This window comes from Acomys russatus, chromosome 4 (assembly GCF_903995435.1).
Source record: "Acomys russatus chromosome 4, mAcoRus1.1, whole genome shotgun sequence".
Taxonomy (NCBI): Eukaryota; Metazoa; Chordata; class Mammalia; order Rodentia; family Muridae; genus Acomys; species Acomys russatus.
In genome coordinates, this window is record NC_067140.1 from 55,895,622 (window position 1) to 55,918,046 (window position 22,425).

At 46.1% G+C, this 22,425-nt stretch overlaps 1 protein-coding gene across 1 annotated transcript in view; it reads left to right on the top strand.

Moving 5' to 3' along the window:
* Positions 1 to 12,390, top strand: part of Rtf1 (RTF1 homolog, Paf1/RNA polymerase II complex component) — a 66,793-nt gene extending 54,403 nt beyond the window's left edge. The window contains exons 10-18 of the mRNA XM_051144422.1: positions 946 to 1,033; positions 1,124 to 1,231; positions 1,944 to 2,021; positions 2,714 to 2,835; positions 2,978 to 3,035; positions 4,065 to 4,142; positions 4,908 to 5,003; positions 10,963 to 11,074; positions 11,743 to 12,390. Of these exons, the coding sequence (XP_051000379.1) occupies positions 946 to 1,033; positions 1,124 to 1,231; positions 1,944 to 2,021; positions 2,714 to 2,835; positions 2,978 to 3,035; positions 4,065 to 4,142; positions 4,908 to 5,003; positions 10,963 to 11,074; positions 11,743 to 11,849 (847 nt within the window). The 3' untranslated portion in view covers positions 11,850 to 12,390. The remainder of the gene's footprint in view (positions 1 to 945; positions 1,034 to 1,123; positions 1,232 to 1,943; positions 2,022 to 2,713; positions 2,836 to 2,977; positions 3,036 to 4,064; positions 4,143 to 4,907; positions 5,004 to 10,962; positions 11,075 to 11,742) is intronic.
* Positions 12,391 to 22,425: the final 10,035 nt, after the last annotated feature.

The following is a 22,425-nucleotide window of genomic DNA, read 5'->3' on the forward strand; positions in this document are numbered from 1 at the left end:
ACCCCTGCCCCTTCCCTCCTGAACCCTGCCAGTTAGGTTTAACAGACCAGATCAGAAGGTGTAGCACGTAAGTGCTAGAGATTCCCTTCCCAGATCCTCTCCAGCCTACCTAGTTTGTTTAAAAGGGTTTGGGGCCCAACAAGATGGCCTGGAGGTAAAGGTACTTGCCACCAAGACTGATGAGGACTAAGTTCACTCCGGGAACCATGTGGGAGGAGAGAACTGACTCCTCCTAGTGTCCTCTGCCACACTTGCTTGAACCTGTAAGCACACAGGCAATAAGTTTACTATTTGTTTTCATGGGAGCTGGTTGAGGGTCTGGAGAAATGGCTCAGATTTAAGAGTACTTGCTGTTCATTTAGAGGGCCTGGATTCAGTTCCCAGCACCCACACAATGGCTCATGACTACCCATTACTCTTGTTTCTGGCCTCCCCAGATACACATAAAGATACTTGTGGACAGTCACACATATACATTAAAAGAAAAAAAAAATCTAAAGAAGAAATAGAAAAGAGCTGGTTAGGCTAGTGTGTTCAGAAAAATTTCAAGAGTATAGTTCTGAGTCCCTATTTGCCAAGGCACTGGTCCGCAGAAACCCTGTTCTGTTGTTCATTCCTGGACCCATGTAGAGTATCCCTGATACTGACGGGCTCTTGAGGGTGATGGGTAGATAGGCTTCTGAAGCACTCACCAGGCCCTGTAGGCTCCCATTGAAAAGACCTCCAGATTGCTTTGTGCCTGGCTCTTACTCTGAGAAATTTGGGCTTAGTAGATCTAGTTGGTGCTTTAGCACTAACACTTTTTGTGTCTCCTTGATAACTCAGAAGGTTGAGACCCACAGACAAGGACACTATAAAATACAGTGTCTGGTACAGTTGCTTGGCTGGTTACAGTCAATGTGCACATTCTTTGAGGTGCTGTCCCTCTCTGTCTCTCTTTTATAGGCATGGCAATGACCAACGAGTGTTCCGCCTAGAGTTTGTATCAAACCAAGAATTCACTGAAAGTGAATTCATGAAGTGGAAAGAAGCGGTAAGTGGCTAGACTGCCTAGCCGTTGTTTGTAACATGTTCTTTCCCAAACCCCTTTCTGATAGCTTTTTTTAATCACATTTTGGTCCAGATGTTTTCTGCTGGCATGCAGCTGCCCACACTAGATGAAATAAATAAAAAGGAATTATCTATTAAAGAAGCTCTCAATTATAAATTCAATGATCAAGACATTGAGGAGGTAAGAAGCCTGAATCGTGGATCCTGGCAGCTCTTTAAGAACCGGTTTTGAGAAGGTCAGGCTTGTCTTGGCATTTTCTGCAATGTGTGAAATTACAGGGATGCTTAGTATCCCTTGCTATCTTGTTACGCTTCACCAAGCCTCTCCCTGTACATTCTCAGGCACTTATGTACTACAGTCTCTTGGGATGTATATTCCCATGGGCTTGCTTCTTCTAGAACTTCCTCCAAAACATTTTGGTAAAATTCTTGGATCTCGCTGGACATGGTAGTGCACACCTGTAATCCCAGCACTAGGGAGGCAGAGGCAGGTGGATCGCTGTGAGTTCGAGACCAGCCTGTTCTACAAAATGAGTCTAGGACAGCCAGAACTGTTACATAGAGAAGCCCTGTCTCAAAAAGCCAAAAACAAACAAACAAACAAAGCCTTGAATCTCTGTTCTCTTGGACAGTGGCTAGCCTTACAGTTCCACGTCTTTGTGCTGCTGCTGCTATTTATTGGTGCATGGTCCTTCAGAGTATCCTAGAATCTCTGTGACCCTGGAAGGAGCACAGTGTCCTTTGAAAGGAATTTGATCACCTCTGGGCCGTGGCACTGCTGTAGGATGAACAGTCTCGTTGACCGAGCAGTCTGCCTCCAAAAGGGGCTCCCTTAGCTGTCCACAAAAGTAGTTTAGGAACACCTCACTGCTTGTGTCTTCTCTCTGGTACAGATTGTAAAAGAGAAAGAAAGATTCAGGAAAGCCCCACCAAACTATGCTATGAAAAAGACACAGCTGCTAAAGGAAAAGGTAAGGACTTACAAGCCCCTTTGTCTGGCTGTCTTGTTAAGATGAAGAAATCACAGTCACCTGTTCATCCTCTGCTGCCGAGTCAGCGATAGCAGGGTGGCGAGAACATCCTGGGCTCTGTGAGAAGCAAAACAGGGCATCTTTCCTTCCTGTACATGCAGTCAGTCTTGTTTTCCCGTCTTCCTTAGTGTTCTATGCCTTTGCTTTGTTCGTACTGTGAACCCCACTATGGCAGGTGGTTTCCCGTTCCATCCAACAGGACAGGATGGGCCTGGCTGTGTGGGCTTCTATTCTGTTCTTTTCTCCTCTGCCTCCTCCTCTTCTTTTTGTTGTTGTTTTTTTCAAGATAGGGTTTCTCTGTGTAGCTCTGGCTGTCCTGGACTTCCTTTGTAGACCAGGGTAGCCTGGAACTCACAGAGACCCACCTGCCTCTGCCTCCTCAGTGCTGGGATTAAAGGATTGCGCCACCACGCCTGGCCATGCGGGCCTATATTCTTAAAGGGCAATGTGGCATCATTACCATCTGGGGCCCAGAGCCCAGTAATTAATGAGAAGGTAGGTGTTCCTACTGTAAGAAAAAAGACACCTTGTCAAGTACTTTTTCCATGGTTTCTTCACATTTCCTGCCATTGGCTCATTACATGAGGTGCCTTACCTGTGCTGTACAGTAACAGCCATGTTTCTGTGTTCAGGCCATGGCTGAGGACCTGGGAGATCAGGACAAAGCCAAACAAATCCAAGACCAGCTAAATGAGCTGGAGGAGAGGGCAGAAGCCCTGGACCGCCAGCGGACCAAGAACATATCTGCTATCAGGTGTGTCACTGAGCCTGTCCTTGGCCAGCCTGTAGCCTTGTCCTTTTAGTGCCACACAGACCCGACAGATCTCTGGGGTGCTGAGGATCTGTGCTACCCCACCCTTCTCATAGCCCACTGACTGATCCCTCTTCCTTTGTAGCTACATCAACCAGCGGAATCGGGAATGGAACATTGTGGAGTCTGAGAAGGCTCTGGTGGTGAGTTTTAGACTTCACATGGATTGCTGAAGGAAAGTTCTAGTAAAAATGGTAGGGGTTCCAGCATGATGGCCACACCTGTAAAACCAGCCTCTGGGGATCAAGGTCAAGTAGATCCAAGCCAGCCTTTTAGCTACATTGCTGTTCAAGGTTTTTTTGGGTTTTGTTTTGTTTTGTTTTTGTTTGTTTGGGTTTTTTTGTTTGTTTTGTTTCTCTGTGTAGCCTTGTAGACCAGGCTGGCCTCGAACTCACAGAGATCCACCTGCCTCTGCTGTTCAAGGTTTTATAAGACCCTGTTTCAAAACAATTAGGGCTGGTGAGATGGCTTAGCAGGTAAAAGTGCATGCATGTAAACTTGGTACCCTGATTGTAAGTCCTAGAACCCACATAGGGGTGGGAGGAGAGAACCGAATCTACAGAATTGTCCTTTGACCTCCACTCACACATCATGGCAGGCATGCACTTCCCCACAGATAACACAATATTAACCTAAACAAAAAATCTTTTTTGTATGTTACCAAATATCTACTTTAAATGATTGAATTGGCATGTGTGTGCTGCCTCACATCCTCTCACAGCATTTATAACCTGTGATAGAAAGTAGCAGTCTTCTGGCCTATTTCGCCCCTCGGTTCATGTTTATCCATTTGTGGCTGTTGTGCCTGTATGTGTTTTACAGGGTGGAGCGTGGGGGTGTTTAGATGCTCCTGTATCTATTCTGTTTGAGGGTGTTTGATTGTTGTGCCAGTATCTACTTGGGTTGGGGGGAGGTTTGGTTCCTTCTCCTGTACCTACGCGGTGTGGGGGTGGGGGTGCTGGTGGTTGCTCCAGCATCTATTCTGTTGGGTTGTTTTGTTCTTGTTCTGCAGTGCTCAGCCTTGATCCCAGGTGGTAGGCAAGTGCTTTATCACTGAAAAGGACAGGCAGCTTTTGAATTTTTTTTCTAGTTCCTTGCAAACTGTTATTTATATGTAAGCTTAGGATGAGTGAGAGGAGGGGAGGAGGCCTAATGCATACTTTCTGTCTTAGGCTGAAAGTCACAACATGAAAAACCAGCAGATGGATCCCTTTACCAGGCGGCAGTGCAAACCCACCATCGTTTCCAATGTGAGTGCCTGAAGAGGATGTTTTTTAGCTGGGACCTAGATTCTGGGACATAAAATGAATTCCATTAGGAAATTAATAAAGAAGTTAAAAATAATGTTTTTCTAGCTGGGATATGCTTGCCTGGAGCTTAGGTCTGGCTTCTTCCTTCTTTATCTAGCTGTAGGGCATACAGGTAGTGAAAACATAGGCGTTTAACTCTGTACCAGGGTGCGTTTTCAGCCAACAGATAGTAGCTTAGGATGAGTATCCCTGATCCACAGTGCTTGGGACAAGAAGCCTTCAGAACCTGGGCGCTTTAAGACTTGGAAATATTTGTTGTATATATTGAGATATCTTGGTGATGAGACCCAGGTCTATAGAAGAAATGCGTTTGTTTTTAATGTGTTTTGAATATATCACTTGAAGGGTTTTTAAATCATAACATTAGTACCTGCCTTTGACAGTACATAAGATCAGATGTAGAATTTTCTACATGTGGCACCATGATTGTGCACAAAATTTTAGATGCTGAAGCATTGTGGGTTTTGGAGTTTCATAGTGGAGAGTCCACGGCCTTTATGTTGGTTAGCATGAGGGCCTAGCTGAGCTGTTTTAAAGGTTTTAATTATGTTCTTTTGCTGACTTGAGGGAAACATCCCTGAGTTGCTAATGGATGCCCTGTAGTACTTGAGATGTTTATGGGAGTAAATGGGAAAAACTCTGGCATGGGACTCTGAATGTTAAGTCATCTTTAAAATAATATATAACATATATTTTCTCTCCCAGTCCAGAGACCCAGCTGTTCAGGCTGCCATTTTGGCCCAGTTAAATGCGAAATACGGTTCTGGTGTTTTACCAGATGCTCCAAAGGAAATGAATAAGGCAAGTATAGTACCACCCTGAGGCTTTGGAGCTGGGCTGTTGGCTAGGAGCTCAGCAGGCCTCCCTGACTTGTATAGGCCTGATGCTTATACATGCAGGGTTGTGGAGAAGTGCCTGCAGTCCTTTCTTCAGCTACTTATAAGTATAGCCACTCATACTTAATGGTATGTTTTAAAAAAATAATAATTTTTATTTTATGTGAATTGGTGTTTTGCCTGCGTGTGTCTATGTGACGTCTGTATCCCCTGGAACTGGAGTTAAAGATAGTTGTGAACTGCCGTCTGGGTGCTAGGAAATGAACCCTGGTCCTGGAAGAGCAGCCAGTGCTCCTAACCAGTGAGCCATCTCTCGAGCCCCTGATTTGAACCTTAAACCTTTAGGCTCAAAGGTCAAATGCCTTACTCACTGAACTATATGAGCTTCCCGAGTGCTATACTTTTTAATGAGACCTTGGCTGTATCTTCAGGCCGTTTCCTTCTGGACTTCGGCAGCACATTTCTTACGTAGAGAACTGTGTCCTGTGGACTTTACAGGGTAATAAGAAGGAGCAGATAATAAGTAAAGATCAGACAAAAAGGGAAGACAAAAATGGTAACACAGGAGAGGCACATTGTTTGGTTTGTTTTTCTGTTCCCCGAAACAGTCTTACTCCTTAGCTTGTGGCTGGGCTTGAACTTGCAGAGACCCTCCTGCCTTTACTTCCTCCAGGTGCTTAGCATTACAGATGTGGGGGCACTTGACTGTAAACCAAGTACTTAGGAGGTAAAGAAATGAGGCAGGCGGCCAGTCTGAGTTATATGAGACCCTGTTTCAAAGAAATAGGAAATAAATAGGAGCTGGGCACATGGCTCAGTTGGTAGAGTGCCCACCTAATGCAACATACCCAGCAGGTGGCTTGTGCCCATAATACTGCAGTCAGATGTTTCCCTGACTAACCCATTAATGACTCAGAATCTTGAGTCAGAAAGGAGCCTGTTGTCTTAGGCCCACCCTTTCCACTCATATGCCACAGTCAAGACTTCCTTCTCTTTTTCACTTTGAAGCCTAGAACTTCAGTAGAGAAGGCTTCTTTATTGATGGCCTCTCCTGGTCTCCTTGAGAGAAGAAAGGGCCTTAGAGCTGGAGATGGTAGCTCAGTTGGAGAAGGAGTGCCTGGCAAGCTCAAGACACTGAGTTCCACCCACAAATACCACGGGGAGGGGGGGCATAATTTAAAAGCACATGCCTTTAATCCCAGCACTCAGAGGCAGAGACAGCTGGATCTCTATGAGTTCAAGGCCAGCTTGGTCTACAAAATGAGTCCAGGACAGCCAGGACTACAAGAGAAATCCTGTCTTGAAGGGGGGGAAAAAGTAAAATATGTGTATGTGTGCGCGCGCATGTATATTTTATTTATTTATTTATTTTAAAGGAAAAGGTGTCTATCAAGGGGTGGGAAGCTAGGGAAATGACTCAATGAATAAATTTTTGAATCAAAAACATGAAGACTTGGGGGTGGAGAGATGGTTCAGTGGTTAAGAGCACTGTCTACTCTTCCAAAGGACCCGGGTTCAATTCCAAACACCCACATGGCAGCTCACAACTGTCTGTAGCTTCAGTTCCAAGGAGTCTGATTAATGCACATAGACTAAATGTAAATTTTTTTATTTAAGACTTGAGTTTGATCCCCAGAACGTGTCTTTAAAGGGCCTAGCATGGTAGATTATGTCTGTGATCACAGTGATGAGGAGGCAGAAGATTCCTGGGCAGCTAGCCTAGCCTAACTGGTGAGCTCAAGGCCAATGAGAGATCTTGTCTGCAAAGAAAGAAGTAGCTTTCTGAGGATCCCGCCCAAGGTCATTGTCTGACATCCATATATATGTTGCACATGTGTGTAGCTAATGTTAACTACTTTGTGAGTTCTTCATCTACCCTTCATCCCTCCCTTCCTTCCTTCCTTTCAAAAGAAAAAGAATAGAGAGGAAAGGAAAGAGATCCCTGAATAAAGTCAGGGGTCAGAAAGAGAGTGACATTATCATTAGACTACTTTCTGATTGAGTTCATTAGGACAAGTTTGATCTTCATCTTAAGTATACCTAATTTCTTCTTCTTCCTTTTTTTTTTGTTTTTGTTTTTTTTTTTGCACACAACTACTTAACAAACCATGACCAATAGCCACCAACAACCCACCTTACCTCTCGGGGCCCTAGAATTTATGTACCCTCTGAAAAGTCCCCAGAATTCCAAACACCACAGTCACAGAAACTATCTGCAGCTGGTAAAATCATATAAGTCAAGTCATACTCAGCTACTGCAGATAGTCAGAAGCAGCCCCATATCCCCACACCAGGGATTAATGTTCTGCCTGCATGTGTGCCTGTCCACCAGAAGAGGGCACCAGATCTCATTATAGATTGTTATGAACCACCATGTAATTGCTGGGAATTGACCTCAGGACCTCTGGAAGAGCAGCCAGTGCTCTTAACCACTGAGCCATCTCTCCAACCCATACACCTGAGATTAAAATGAAAACATATTCTTATAATATTTCTATGTTTTGTTTTTGTTTTTTCAAGAAACCCGAATTCAGTTGGGTATGGTGGTGCACACCTGTAATCCCAGCACTCAGGAGGCAGAGGCAAGTGGATCTCTGTGAGTTCGAGGCTAGCCTGGTCTACAAAGCAAGTCCAGCACAGCCAAGGCTACACAGGAAAACCCTGTCTAGAAAAACCAAAAAAGAAAAAGAAAGAAACCTGAATTTCAATATTGTCACTACATTTCCTCCCTTCTATTTTAAGCAATGAATTATGCTAGATGTAGCAGGAAATTAGGAGCAGAGACATTTTCAATGAAATAAGCTGGAGAGATGGCTCAGCGGTTGAGAGCACTGACTGTTCTTCCAAAGGACCTGGGTTCAATTCCTAGCACCCACATGGCAGCTCACAACTGTCTATAACTCCAAGATCTGACACCCTCACACTGACATACATGCAGACAAAATAGCAATGCACATAAAATTTTAAAAATAAAAAAATTAAAAAAAAAGAAATAAGCGTTTTTCAGGTCAGTGACCAAGGTTTTCAGGAGAACGCTCCTGTTCAATTCTAATCTTTATAAGTTTTGGTGGTACTCACAGCTTTTCATTGCCTGTGGAAATCTAAGCAAGTCTGTGTTCCTAACACAAAACTTTCGCTGACTTCCATTCTGATATTAAAACATCCTTATAGTATACAGGCAGATTTAATTCCACTTTTCTTTTTTCTATAACCTGATGACTCTCAGCTGCTCTTATCTGAAACAACTTGTAATTTTTGCTTCGGGGCCTCAAGCCAGGGCCCCAAGGCCATTTCCCAGTGGTAAAAAATTGCCTTGGATATCTCTCTTGGCCCAACATTCATTGGTCCAGTGACAACCCTTGTCACATCACCTGCACTCCCCTGGAAGCCTAGGCCTTCTTTCTGGTTTATATTTACAAAACCCATTGTCCTTAGAGATGCCTTGTTCACAATTCTGTTGCAAATGTCCAAATTTCCCACAATTAAAGCATGGAGCATTTTGAGACCTGAGACCTCTAGTTGCTTAGCCACAGTCTCTTTGCAAGTGATCATGCTTCCTGCATTGAAGCACCATGTGTTTGATATCGGAGACCACTAGCTGTAGCTTGACCTGTAGTAGTCACACGATACACGTTAGAACCAATATTGATTGTATCCCTTATCCACTTGTCCATTAAGGGCAGAATAGTCTAATAACTTTTTTACATTAGTGTTCTCATTTTTTTTAATGTGCATTAGTATGAATATGTCAGATCCCTTGGTACTGGAGTTACAAACAGGTGTGAGCTGCCATGTGGGTGCTGGGAATTGAACCCAGGTCCTTTGGAAGAGCAGACAGTGCTCTTAACCACTGAGCCATCTCTCCATCCCCAGTATTCGCATTTTCTTCCTTCCTTCCTTCCTTCCTTTCTTTTTGGTTTTTTGAGACAGGGTTTCTCTGTGTAGCCTTGGCTGTCCTGGACTCGCTTTGTAGACCAGGCTGGTCTCAAACTCACAGGGATCCATCTGCCTCCCGAGTGCTGGCATTAAAGGCGTGCGACACCACATCTGGTAGTCTCATTTTCAAACACTAAGATCTTTGTCAATACCTGTCTTGTGTCAGGGTCTGATACAGCTTTGTTCACAGCTAAAACTAGTCTTTGTAAAAATCAGCAAAAGCTTCTCCAGAGCCATGTATAATCTTTGTAAATTAAATGGACCTTTTTCTGGGCTCCTCAACTTTGTCCGAAGCTCTTAAAGTCGCTAAGTGACATTGTTCTTTAGTATTGTCATCAAATTGAATCTGTTCTTGTTTTGTTTTGTTTTGTTTTGTTTTGTTTTGTGTGTTTGTTTAATCTGTTCTTGTGTATGAGAACTGCCCATCACCCAGCAACTAATCTTTTACTATATTCATTCCCTCGCTCTGTTTCACTGTTCAGCAGTCATGGCTTCTTTCCTCCACCATGTTACCATTGCAACTCTAATATAGCTGTCACCACTCCCTTCTAGTCTTGGGGATAATTCTATTTTGAGTAGCCCAGTTATTTAGAATTTGTTTTACATAAGGGGAGTGCATCCCCCATATGAAATCATGTCCTCTTTAAACGTCTTAGATCTATCATTTCTACAGTAAGCCATCCTAGCTTGTCATAACTTTTAGCAAGCAAATGCTGTGTGACTACTGGGAGAGCTGGCAATGGTAACCTCATAACCCCGGAACACCCCCTCCCCAATCCGGCAGCATGGTTGGTTTGAGATTAACTATTTCTCTCATCAGATTGTCCTTCCACCTTTTCAGCCTTTCTCTGGCCTTACCACCCTCCAGTGCAGTTTCTTTCCCTCTTTCCTCATGTGAGAAACTCCACTTTGTTGCTCAGTCATCGGAGCTGAGCCTTTTTGTTCGTCCCAGGTGCTTCCACTTCACCTGCACGCTTCCCAGTTGCCAATTCTGCAATCTTTTCAGAAAAGAACGGGTAGAGTGGCCCTTTTTGTTTTCCTGTTCCAGCTATTTTTTGTTTCTCATGCCCCTCCATTTTCACTCAAATTTTTTCCAATACTCAGCCATTCCCCTAACCTTTTGTTTTTTTTGAAACAGAATATAGGAAGAAGAAAAAGGAAATACAGAAAACCCCTCTGGGTGCAAAATAGGAGATATCCCAGCTGCAGCAGCCACAGTAAATTCTTTGTTAGCATCTTGAAATAAAATATTCATTCCATGGGGGCTGGAGAGATGGCTCAGCGGTTAAGAACAGTGGCTGCTCTTCCAGAGGTCCTGAGTTCAATTCCCAGCAACCACATGGTGGCTCACAACCATCTATAATAAGATCTGGTGCCCTCTTCTGGCCTGCAGGCATAACACTGTATACATAAAAAAAAATGTCTTACTTGTCGGCATTAAGGAGAGTCTTTATCAGAGATTTCCTGACTTGATTCGTTATCCTACTTTCAATCCCCACTCCCTCTTTCAGGTGAACCCTGATTCGATTTGTCCCACGGCCCGGGACACGTCACATTCAACAACATAACAATAATAGTAAATAAACTTAAAAAAATATTCATTCCTTCATCTCTATAGCAAATGTGTGTACACTGAAAGAGATGGGGAGCTTATGAAAATCACATGATCTTGAGCAAGAGCTTTGACCATCAGTGGCTACTGTTTCTTGTATCTATTTGCATTTTATTTTATGTTACATGTACTAATGTTTTGTCTGCATTTGTATATATCTACCACACGATGTGCCTGGTGTCCACAGAGGTCAGAAGGTTTCCAATCCCCTGGAACTGGAGTTATAGATGATTGTGAACCATCTTGTGGGTGCTAGTAATTGAATCCAGGTCCTCTAAAAGTGCTCTTAACCTCTGAGTCAGCCTTCCAGCCCCTCTGTTTGCATTTATTTATTACGTTTTATGGGATTTTTTTTTTCCCCCTTTTCTCATTACAGGGTCAGGGAAAGGATAAAGATTTGAATTCTAAGTCAGCCAGTGACCTCTCAGAAGATTTGTTCAAAGTACATGACTTTGATGTGAAGATTGACTTACAGGTTCCAAGCTCAGGTGTGTGTGTTGGGGCTTAGAGGGAGGGAAGGACCAGACAGGGTTGTGGCTCTCTCAGCTCGACTATGGAGAAGGAACAAAAGAGCTGAGTATGGTGGGGCACACCTGTAATCCCAGCACTCAGGAGCCAGAGGCAGGCAGATCACTGAATTCCAGGACAGCCAAGGCTACACAGAGAAATCATGCCTCAAAAAAACTTTAAAAAAAAAAAAAAAAGAAGAAGAAGAAGAAGAAGAAACAAATGGAGGTGCCAGTGTCTCCTGATCCATAGAGCCAAGGTCAAATAGGCCACAGGTTGGTCTTGAAAAGAGCAAGCTTTGTTCAGTAAGACTTTCTTTTTCTTTTCTTTCTTTTTTTTTTTTTTTTTTTTTTTTTTTTTTTTTTTTTTCTTTTTTTTTTTTTTTCAGTAAGACTTTCTGAAGAAGTGAAGCCAAAAATCAGATCTGGAGCCGGGCGTGGTGGCGTACGCCTTTAATCCCAGCGCTCGGGAGGCAGAGGCAGGAGGATTGCTGTGAGTTCGAGGCCAGCCTGGTCTACAAAGCGAGTCCAGGACAGCCAAGGCTACACAGAGAAATCCTGTCTGGAAAAACCAAAAATAAATAAATAAATAAATAAATAAATCAGATCTGTACAGGTCCTTAGTTTACCAATTTGTTCTTCTTTTCCAGAGTCAAAAGCTTTGGCCATCACTTCCAAGGCCCCACCAGCCAAGGACGGAGCTCCAAGGAGATCTCTTAACTTAGAAGACTACAAAAAACGACGGGGGCTTATTTGAGCACTCCCAGCCTGCTGCTTCCAACCCTGCATGCCCTGTCATCGTCCCACCTTCCCTCTTTTCCTCTGATTTGCCCACTTTGGGCTGGAGCAGCAGCGGAGCTGGGAAGAGACTCTAAACTGCCAGTCATTGTAATATAAACCATTTACTGTATAGACCCCTCTTGTCTACACCATCTCCCACCAGCCCCCCAGGCCCAACCCCAGGGGGATCTGGATTGGCTGGGGATTTTTCCATGTCTTTAGATTTGTGTTTGCCCTCCCCACCCACTTTTGGTTTCTAACAGCACAGTTTGGCCACTCTGCACGTTCAGTATTACCATGGAGCTGGGATTCTTGCTGGAGCCCAAGGTGGCAATAGTGGCAGCACTTCAGTGTCCTCTTCACACTGCCTTGGGTCAGACCATGGAACATTTGGTATCTAACCCTTGCAGAGAGTGTGGGGACTGGGTGTCTGCAATCCTCTTTCCTCTCAGCTTTCTCTTCTTCCTGTGTCCATGGAAGAGGGTTTTCTTTCTTTTTTTTTGTTTTTTGTTTTGTGTTTTTGTCCCCGTCCCCATCCCCCCCCCCCCCCGAGACAGGGTTTCTCTGTGTTAGTCTTGGCTGTCCTGGAGTAGCTTTGTAGACCAGGCTGGCCTCAAACTCACAGCAATCCGCCTGCCTCTGCCTCCCGAGTGCTGGGATTAAAGGCGTGCACCATCACACCCAGCTCGGAAGAGGGATTTTTCAAAACCAGTTTAGTTTCCAAAAAGTGTGTACATTTATGGGGAGGGAGGAGGTCTGATCTAAGAGAGAGAGCATGCATGTGTGTGTGCGCGCACGCGCGCGCGTGTGTGTGTGTGTGTGTGTGTGTTTGTGTGTGTGTGTGTGTATGGATTTTTTATCATTTTTTAAAATGCAGTACTCTTTGTATCAGTCTGTCATGGGTCTATAGCTGTTTCAGATTTTTTTGAGCTGTACTTGAGCATCTGAAACTGCAAGAAAGAAACTGATTAAATGTGATTCTTCTTACTAAACAGGCCTGACTGCTGTAGCTGTGTGACTTCCCTCCCCCTCTACCCCAGCACTGCCCTCCCCCTCTGGAAACTCCCATCTAGCCCACTTGCCCCCCAGGTTGAGTCCTGGCAGGTAGGCAAGAAGCTCATGGCAAGTCCCAGGGAGGGCAGCCAAAGTGTCTGCTCATTCCACAGGCACAGCCTGTGGCTGCTGGACTTAGCATAGCACATCTCGTCCCCACCCAGTGTACCTGTCTCTCCTAGTGACTCTCTTTGATGTCTGGCAAGAATAACACTCTGTTCTGTTTTTTAAAGAAATAATTCACCATGAATGTGGAGAGCAAACACAAAAAGATGTAGGTTGCAAATGTTACCAGCATGTGCAGTGGCGCGTGCGTGCCCGTGCGTGCCTGTGTGTGTCTGTGTGTGCATATATGTGTGGTCAGCATCTGTATCTATATATATTGTTGTGCAGCTAGGGTGAAGCCAGCAAAGAGGTGTGTATGTTAAGAAATGTTTGAAAAGAGATAAGCTGACTGCGTGAAAATCATTCTCAGGTGTAAAGCTCCAACTGTAAATAAAAGTGGCATCTAACAAATCTTTTCAGAACAAGGTACAGCTGATGGTCTCCACCAAGCACTAAGCTAAAGAAACAGCCAAGAGCTGCTGATCTCCACACAGTGAGGAGGACTCGAGCTGTCTGCTCTTTACTTCACTGACTTTTGTATAAGGAAGGATTGATAGGAAATCATGGAATTAACTAGTATTTAAACAAAAATGGACTTAATGGCTCTTCTGGTTGAGTAAAGCCTCGGTGTTGCTTTATCTTAGTTTACATTTTTACTTTTTTAAAAAAAGAATTTTATTTAATTTTAATTTATGCTTATTGATGTGAGGGTGTCAGATCTTGGAGTTACAGACAGTTGTGAGCTGCCATGTGAGTGCTGGGAATTGAACCCAGGTTCTTTGGAAAAGCAGGTAGTGCTCTTAACCACTGAGCCATCTCTCCAGCCCCCTACATTTTTGCTTCTTAAAAAGCAGCAACAGAAGGTTTCAAAGAAGTATTGTGACTGTAGAATTGGGAAATGTGGCTGTGGCCCGGCTTTATGGTAGCTGAGGCACAGAGTTGGACAAAGGAGCAGTGATGGACTCATTGCAATCATACATACTCGCAGAGTCCACTGACTGAAGCTCTTTATAGACTTGTGTAAGTATGGGATCACAGACTGTTGAATGCCGCCTGCACTCTAGCAAAGTCCTGGAGCTGCTGGGACCTCTCCTATCATGTCAGACTTGGACTTTTTTTTTTTTATTGTTTAAAGGACATAAATGCATAGAATCCATGCCCCACATATAGATCTGTATCTAGTATCATTTGGATTTCGGCAAGTGTCAATGACATCATGGCTGTGTAATAAAATTTTTATTAAAACTGCCACACACTGTAGCCCCTTTGCCACTCTCCACCTGCAGCTGCTGAGAGGCCAGAGCCCACCAAAGACGACCAAAAGTTAACCCTCCACTGACCTGGCTGCTGGTGTTCTTGTCAGCGTCATCACCTGCAGGCTCAGCTGAGGCAGGACTGCTAAGCCAAGATCTCAGCCAGGCATAAGACACTAGCCTTGTCCCACAAACGGTTCCCAGTGGCTCCGTTTTTCTTTTGCTGGTGAATATCCTCAGTGTTCCCTCCCAGCACCCCAGCCTCACTCCAGTGTTGAAGGACGTAGCACCCAAGGCTGTGTTCTACATTTCTTCAGTTCTGGGAAGTAAGAGTCAAAGTGTCTGTAGATCTGTTGTCTGGTTTCTGACAGGCACAGAGAAAGTTTTTTTTTCTGTGAAGTCCTGACTTGTCACTCAAACTGTAAATACATTTGTAAATAAAGTTGATGACATTTTAACAAGGGATCAGATTTAGTCCAAAGCTTGCATCCTCAGTTGCACCCCTAAAAAGTCCCAAAGAACTCCTTCACCCTCAACCCCATTTCATGTTCTGCAACCCCTTACCGAGCGGCTGTCCTCGTCTCTCTCACAGCGTTCTCATGGTGGTCCTTCCCTGACCCGGTGTGAGGTCAGCAGGTGCCTAAAGTGCTGCCTAGCCCTAGTGACAGCTTTCTTGTGACCTAGGCACAGTTCCTTTGCTTACCATGTGTGGAGCAGGAGGCCAGGGACTGAGTATAGCTGATTTCTAGCAATCCTGTCCTGCGTGGGTGAGATCTGTAAAGGGCTTTCCACAGTGGTGAGGCTCTTTTATACTTTGCCACCATGTTGGCTAAGCAGCAAAGAGCTAGAGTCGTCCTCTACAGAAATGGTAAAGGCTGTGTGGAAGTCTGCCTCGTGTCAATAAGCAGGGGATTCAGAAGGTTCTTTGGACCCCGGAAGCCACAAACTTGGCGGAATTTTATTTTATTTTATTTTTATTTATTTTGCGTCATCTCAAGGACCAAAGGCTGACACTGGGTTCCCTTGGCCTGTACTGGGAGCTACAAGGATCATCATTTGTAGAAGGGTCCACTTTCAAGGCCTGCCCCAGTGCCTGCTGGGTGGAACTGAAAGTAGTTTCTTGGCCTAGGGTAGCACTGGGGCACAAGCAAATCTGGGAACCCCAGCCTGCTCTGTACCCAAGACAGCCAAGGGCCAGAGGCAGCACGTTTAGTTCAGGACTCCTCTAACAACCTCTTACTCTGTAGGGATAGCCCATTTCTCTATGACACAGTGGATAATGAGCTTGGTGTGGTGGCCCATGCCTTTAATCCCAGCACAGCCACCAAAACGGCTATAGCTAAATTGCCAGTGTTTGGCACTAGAATCAATCCCCATCACCACATGCCTGAAATCCCAACAGTAAGGAAGAGGAGGCTAGACTGATAAAAATTTAAGGTTGCCAGGGGGTGGTGGCACACGCCTTTAACCCCAGCACTTGGGAGGCAGAGGCAGGTGGATCTCTGTGAGTTCGAGACCAGCCTGGTCTTCAAAGTGAGGCCAGGACAGCCAAGGCTACACAGAGAAACCCTGTCTCAAGAAAAAAAAAAAAAAAAAAAATCAAGCTACATAGCCAGTCTGGCTGGCTTGGAAACTCTTCTGGAGGCCTCGCTCCCCTTCCTTGTTGCTACCTCTGGCCTTCCAGCTTACTCCACCACCTATAACACTGCCAAGAACATTAGAACTCAAGCCGGAAATTATAAAGACTTCAACAACATCCTGTTCTTCCATAACTACATTGAAGTCTGGTCCGGAAGTGCGAGTTTGTCTCCATTGAGTTCACCCGTTACCCTTCACCATCCAGCTTCTCTGGGGAAGCCTTCCTGAGACCTACCTACGTGTGGATGCCCTTTTACCTCCGCCTGATGCAGCACTTACCAAAAGTGGAGTTAGGAGCTCAACCCTGTTCAGTTAGCGTTCACTTGACAGCAGATAAACCAAGAAGAAAGGAGGGGAAAGGATTAAGCCAAACTCACAGTGATTCTCCTGCCTCTGCCTCCCGAGTGCTGGGATATTAAAGGCGTGCGCCACCACGCCCCGGCCCAGCCCGGACTCTCTGATTCCAGCACAGGGTAGTGCGAACTCGCTGATGCGGGCGCCCGCAGCAGCAGGAACCCAGGCTTCCCATCTGTTGGGTTCTAGAAACCCTGCTGCACAGTGTGTAGCTGGCCCGTTGGCGTTAAGCGTAGGTGTGTTGTATGGGATCTGATGCGTTCCGAGTCCGGGTATCGGCAGCGCTTGTAGGCGCGCGACAGGAAGGTGAGCACTAACTACTGGGTTGGAGCAGCTGCTCTGCCCGGCACCTTGAGGGCTTGCACCTCCCACCAGCTCTTAAGGGAGGTAAATTGTGACACTTAAGTCAGGTGACGCTAGGCGGCTTAAACTCACCTGCAGTGAGCCCTAGCCTCTGGGACCCTGGGCCAATGGCAGCTTGCCCCCCGCCCCCCGCCCCCCTTCCTACTTCAGTCTGACTCTAATGCTCCCATCAGCAGGCCCCCAAGTGGAGGTGATACCTGCATAAACAGTGTTTTAGTTGAGGCCCACATTGCCTGTTTTGACAGGGAGAGGCAAGGAAGTCCCCTGGTGAGTGCTTGCTTTAGGCAGACCCAGCACATCACTAATGTGCGTGGGGGATACTGAGTCTCTGACCTTGGGCCCTCCAGAAGGTCATCACCTCCAAGTCGCTGTCCACTAGGATACACCTAAGAATGCAGGCTCCTAGAAGAACAGCAAACCTGGTCCTAGTGTATCAGGAGAGACTTCTGTAAATGCGCATACACAGGCATGGTGACACATTTTATTAATTTTAGACAGGAGTGACAGATTACGGAGGGTCAGCCCCGCTATATCATTCATTATGACTATTCCAGAATATTGTCACATAGACTAAGCTATTGGTATGGGGCAGATTGCTGGGGGGGAAAAAAGAAGAAACCTAGATATTATAGAAAATTTATTAATTTGGCAGGTTTTTCTAACCCAGCTAGCTCCCAAATGATTGAGACAGACATCTATTGCTTTGTTCAATAAGCTTCCCCCACCTCACCCCCCACGCCGAGACAGGGTTTCTCTGTGTGGCCCTGGCTGTCCAGGACTCCCTTTGTAGACCAGGCTGGCCTCACACTCACAGCGATCTGCCTGCCTCTGCCTCCTGGGTGCTGGGATTACAGGCGTGCGCCACCAAGCAAGGCTGCTTTACGCTAATTTCTATATAGTCTGGCTACTTCCCAGCCATATGCCTGAAGATACCTGCCAATATTGGTCCTGTCTGTGCTGTTTCTCCATCAGGCCATGTCCTTTCTCTCCATCATCTTCCTCCTTCTCCCTGCTTCTGTCCCTACCTGACACTCCAAGCCCCAGGAACAGGGGCTCTGCCTACCACTCTTCTGCCCAGTTAAAAGCTGTCCAGCCATTTTTTTTTTTAATTAACCAATCAGAGATGATTAGGAAGCAACATTTATACAACATTGTTTAATGTACATGAGAATGCCTTCCTCTGGGCTGCAGCCAGATTTTGGGGTCCAGAATTTATCATCTGAATACACAGAGCACCCCCCACACCTAGAGCCAAGGAGAAGTGTCAGAAGTTGGGACTGGCAAGGAAAGCATCCTGTACATTGCCTCTCCCAGGCCTGCTCTTCCCCACCCTACAATTGAGGTTGGGTCCAGGTTCCCATCAGCCCTCTTTCTAGAATGCCCTGGGCAGAGAGAAACATCAGAGTGACCACCTGAGAATGTTGGAAAACACATGAAGAAACTGAGACCAAGATTCATAGGTTCCCCTGACAACCCACTGGTAACAGCAAAGGAAGCCCTGTAACGTCCTATGGCCAGTTTCCTGGTGGTTGGCTCCTCTGTGATTATCTTCCAGAAAAGTGCCAAACAATAATCACTCCCAGTAAGAGGGCCATTTGTTCCTATATCCTTGGCAGCTAGCACAATGTCTGGTGCATTGCAGCTACTTGACAGGTGTTTGCTCAGTGAGTAAGTCAAGGTATTCTCACAAAGCATTGGAGTCTTATGTTCAGAGCATCTCTAAAGGGGCCAAGCTCCCTAGGGCAGGTGCTACTAGAATGAGATTTTATACTATTCCCACCTGGTCCAGAGGAGGGTGACATCCTAATCGCTTTAGAAACTGCACCTGACCTGATAGAGGTGGGAGTAGTGCATTCCATTCCCAGGCCTCCCCTTTTCCCATATGTAGACCAGGCTGGTTTTGAACTCACAGAGATCCATCTGCCTCTACCTCCCAGAGTTCTGGCTGCTGCTGCTTCCTCCTCTTCTTCTTCCTTTTCCTCCTCCTCCTCTTCTTCCTTCTCCTCCTCTTCTTTTTTCTTCTTTGCAATCTTGACTCAACCTCCTGAGGGCTGGGATCATAGGCATGTACCACCACACCCAACTTTCAACTTGTTTTCTTGAGACATCTCAGTGGCATGGTCCTCTTATGCCTTCAAATACTGGGTCCTAAGGTGCCTGGCCCTCTGGACTCAATATGTGTCTCTCCTGGAGAGGGGAGGAGGAAGAGGAAGTGGAGGAGGATGGGGAGAAGGGGAAGTGGAAAAAGGAGAGGAAGAAGGGGGAAGAAAGAGGAAGAGGGAAAAGGAGGAGGAGGAAGAAAAGAGGAGAAAGAAAAAAGGAAGAGGAGGAGGAGGAAGGAGAAAGGAGGGAGGAAAAAAGATGAAAGGAAGGAAGAGAAGGAAAAGGGGAAGAGGAGGAGGAAGAAAGAAGTAGAGAGGAGGAATGAGGAGGAGATAATAAAGGAGAAAGAGAAGGAAGTTGTTTCCACTGACATCAAGCTGATCTATGGCTATAGCAGAGTGACTCCCAAGGCCTAGCTCAGAACAAATCCCTTAAGGGCCCCCAAAACATTCACATATTTCCCTATACCCCAGTATTTCCTCCTTGTTTCTTATATCTGTGTCCCTGGTACGTGGGAGGCTGAGGCAGGAGGATTATGAGACTTAGCAGCTTACTATTTATTAGTTTATTATGACCTGTCCCAGCCTTGCCTCAGTTTGTTCCCTGTGTTTTCTGCCTGAGGTAGGTGGAAACAGACTCATTGTATGAAGAACTAGAAGTCTCTTAATGGAAAAAAACAAAAACAAAAAACCTGTCAGCTGTGGTGGTGCACACCCACAATCCCAGCACCCCAGAGGTAGCAGGACTGCCTAGACTTTGAGGCCAAGATGGAATACATAGTGAGTTCAAGCTGGGCATGATGGTGCATGCCTTTAACCCATCACTCAGGAGGCAGAAGCAGGCAGAGCTCTGTGAGTTTGAGGCCAGCCTGGTCTACACAGTGAGTTCCAGGACAGGCTGACTACGGAGTGAGATTTTATATCAAGAAATGCAAGGAGCCAGATATGCCCATGCCTTTAATCCCAGCACTCTGGAGGCAGAGGCAGGTGGACCGATGTGAGTTCGAGGCCATTCTGGTCTACAAAGTGAGTCCAAGACCGCCAGGGCTACACAGAGAAACCCTGTTGTAGGAGAGAGAAACATGTTTTTGTGTTGATCCCAAGTGCAGGATTGGGAACAGACTAGTGAGAGAGCAGGATGTTTATCCACTTAGTGGAGGAGCTTGGATGTTGCGGCTGAAAACATCCTTTTTTTTTTTTTTTTTTTTTTTTAAAGATTTATTTATTTATTATTATGTATACAATACTCAGCTTGCATGTACTTGCAGAAGAGGGTGCCAGATCACATTACAGATGGTTGTGAGCCACCATGTGGTTGCTGGGAATTGAACTCAGGACCTTTGGAAGAGCAGGCGGTGCTCTTAACCACTGAACCATCTCTCCAGCCCATGAAAACATCCTAGTAGAGACTCTGAGAGGAGATAGATATATATGAGCCCAAAACAAAAGGCTGGAGAAAGAGGACTTGGCATTGTTTCGGCTGTTCGTCCCTGCACTTCTCGAACTGCTCCAGGGAAGGCTTCAAGGCTTTGGACTCCAGCTGAGGCTTCAGGTTCCAGTTGCTCCAGGTTCCAGCAACAACTCTGGTAGGATTGCTGGATTGCTGAGGTCCTGCTGACTACGCCAAGAGAATCGTTCGTTGGAACTAATATTCTTGAAGTTTTATTATCATGTTCTTTATCTCCTTTTCCTATTGTTTGGGTTCGTCGGGTTGTAAGGGAGGTAGGCTCCTTTAGTAAGTTCATAATAAAATATAGTTGTTAAGAAAATTGAGCCTACACCCTGCCTTGAAATTAATAATAATAATAATAATAATAATAATAATAATAATAATAATAATAATAAAAATAAAAAGAAACGCAAGGAAGAGGACAGGGAGGGAGAAAGAAGTTTAACATAAACACGGGCACAGAAACCAGGGGCCTATCAGGCAGTGAGCCAGCGTCCTGACCAGCATTCTGGCTGAGTCCTCTCTTTTCCTCTGTAGTAAGTGAGGAAGGCAGGACGCCCTGGAGACCCATAGCCCTAAGTTCCCCTATTCCCTGTTGTACTTACCCACACACACCTCGACAGGCAAAGCAAAGAACCATTTATGTTGCTATTGTTGAGAAAGGGTTTCATGTAGCCCAGGCTGGCCAGCTTACAGCTATGGTTGGTAGCTCAAACACCTGCCTCTCCTACTTCTGCCTAGAACGTCCTAATAAGGGCATTGCAGGCACCCACCATTCACGCCACAAAGCAACTCTTTGGTTCCTGCTATGGCGGACCTAACACTTGGTTGAGTACACGGTATAAGAAGAAAAGGAATTGCTCTGGGCTTTCTCTCAGCAGCTAGGTCGCACCCTAGCCTACCTGTATTCCAACATTGCCCACATACTGCCTGGCAGACAGGAACATGTCCCTTTTCCTCTTCTCATTTTCCTCTGTCAGATCCCAGGCTACCCTCTGGGGACAGCTCTGAATTCCCTGCTACAGACTGGCATAGCTCTAGGCTCCAATACCCGGACCTCCTCACCTCTTCCTTTGTCAATCCCCTCGGGATCTTTTCTCTTGGCCAAAGGTTCTCATTCTCCCTCTCAACACTTCTCCCCTCCTCCTGGACCATCTTAATTTCTTGCTGAACAGAGAAAAGGGAAGATGCATGCCCCTGAGCCTTTGTCAGTCTTGGAGGCAATTTTCCTGGAGATGCCCCACTAATCCCAAACTCTAGGTGTCCAATGAGGGGGCCCCCAGTCCTCTGGCATGTAGGGGAATACAGAAAACACGACACAGTAAAAACTCCTCCTCCTTCCCCCTCCGTTGCCTCCTCCTTCTTCTTGCTTTTTCGAGACAGAGTTTCTCTGTGTAGCCTTGGCTGTCCTGGAACTCACTTTGTAGACCAGGCCAGCCTCGAACTCACAGAGATCTGCCTGCCGTTGCCTCCGGAGTGCTGGGATTGAAGGCGTGCGCCACCACGCCCCGCTGCAGTGTCTGTACTTGTACGTCAGTGTTCTCTTTTCAGTGCACAGCCACAACTCTAGGCCAGGTGATGTTCTGTTTACAGCTAGGGAGATGGATGGAAGGGGCGGGCCTAAATTTCCATCTAAGATATAGTGGGCCTGAGAAACCGTCTATTACAAAACTAAAAAGCACTCACATTTTAGAGCATCAGACTTGTTTCCTTCCTTCCTCGTTGGGCATGAAATCCAGCATTTGTCACATGCTAGGCAAGTGCTCCTACCATTGAACACTCAATACTCAATCTCTTAAATTTTACTCTCACAGCAACCCAGTAAGTTGACAACTCCGCTACGAAAGAGAACTAGCAGTTCAGAGAGGCGAAAGGACTCTTGAAGCCACAAAGTTCCAAAGTAAGGAGCGTCGGGGAGGGGTGGAGCAGGAGAAACTTAGCACCTCAAGTTAGTAGGGGGCCGGCGGGAGCAGGGCGGGGGCCGGCGGGGGGGGGGGGGAAGCGGGGAAGGGGGTAACGCCGGACCGGACTGGCTGGGATACTTGGAGAGAGTCAGGCTCCGCCTCTTGACCTTGTTCTCTGCCCGCCGGGAAGAGGGGAGCTTCTAGGGATGGGGGTGGGGAGCAGTCATAGCTCGACCCTGGGCGCAGACTCTCCAGTTGGGCGGATGCATTGGGGTGTGGCTTCCTTGGGTGGCTGATGGCCTTGAACTCCGGATTAAGGGGCCCGGGCCAG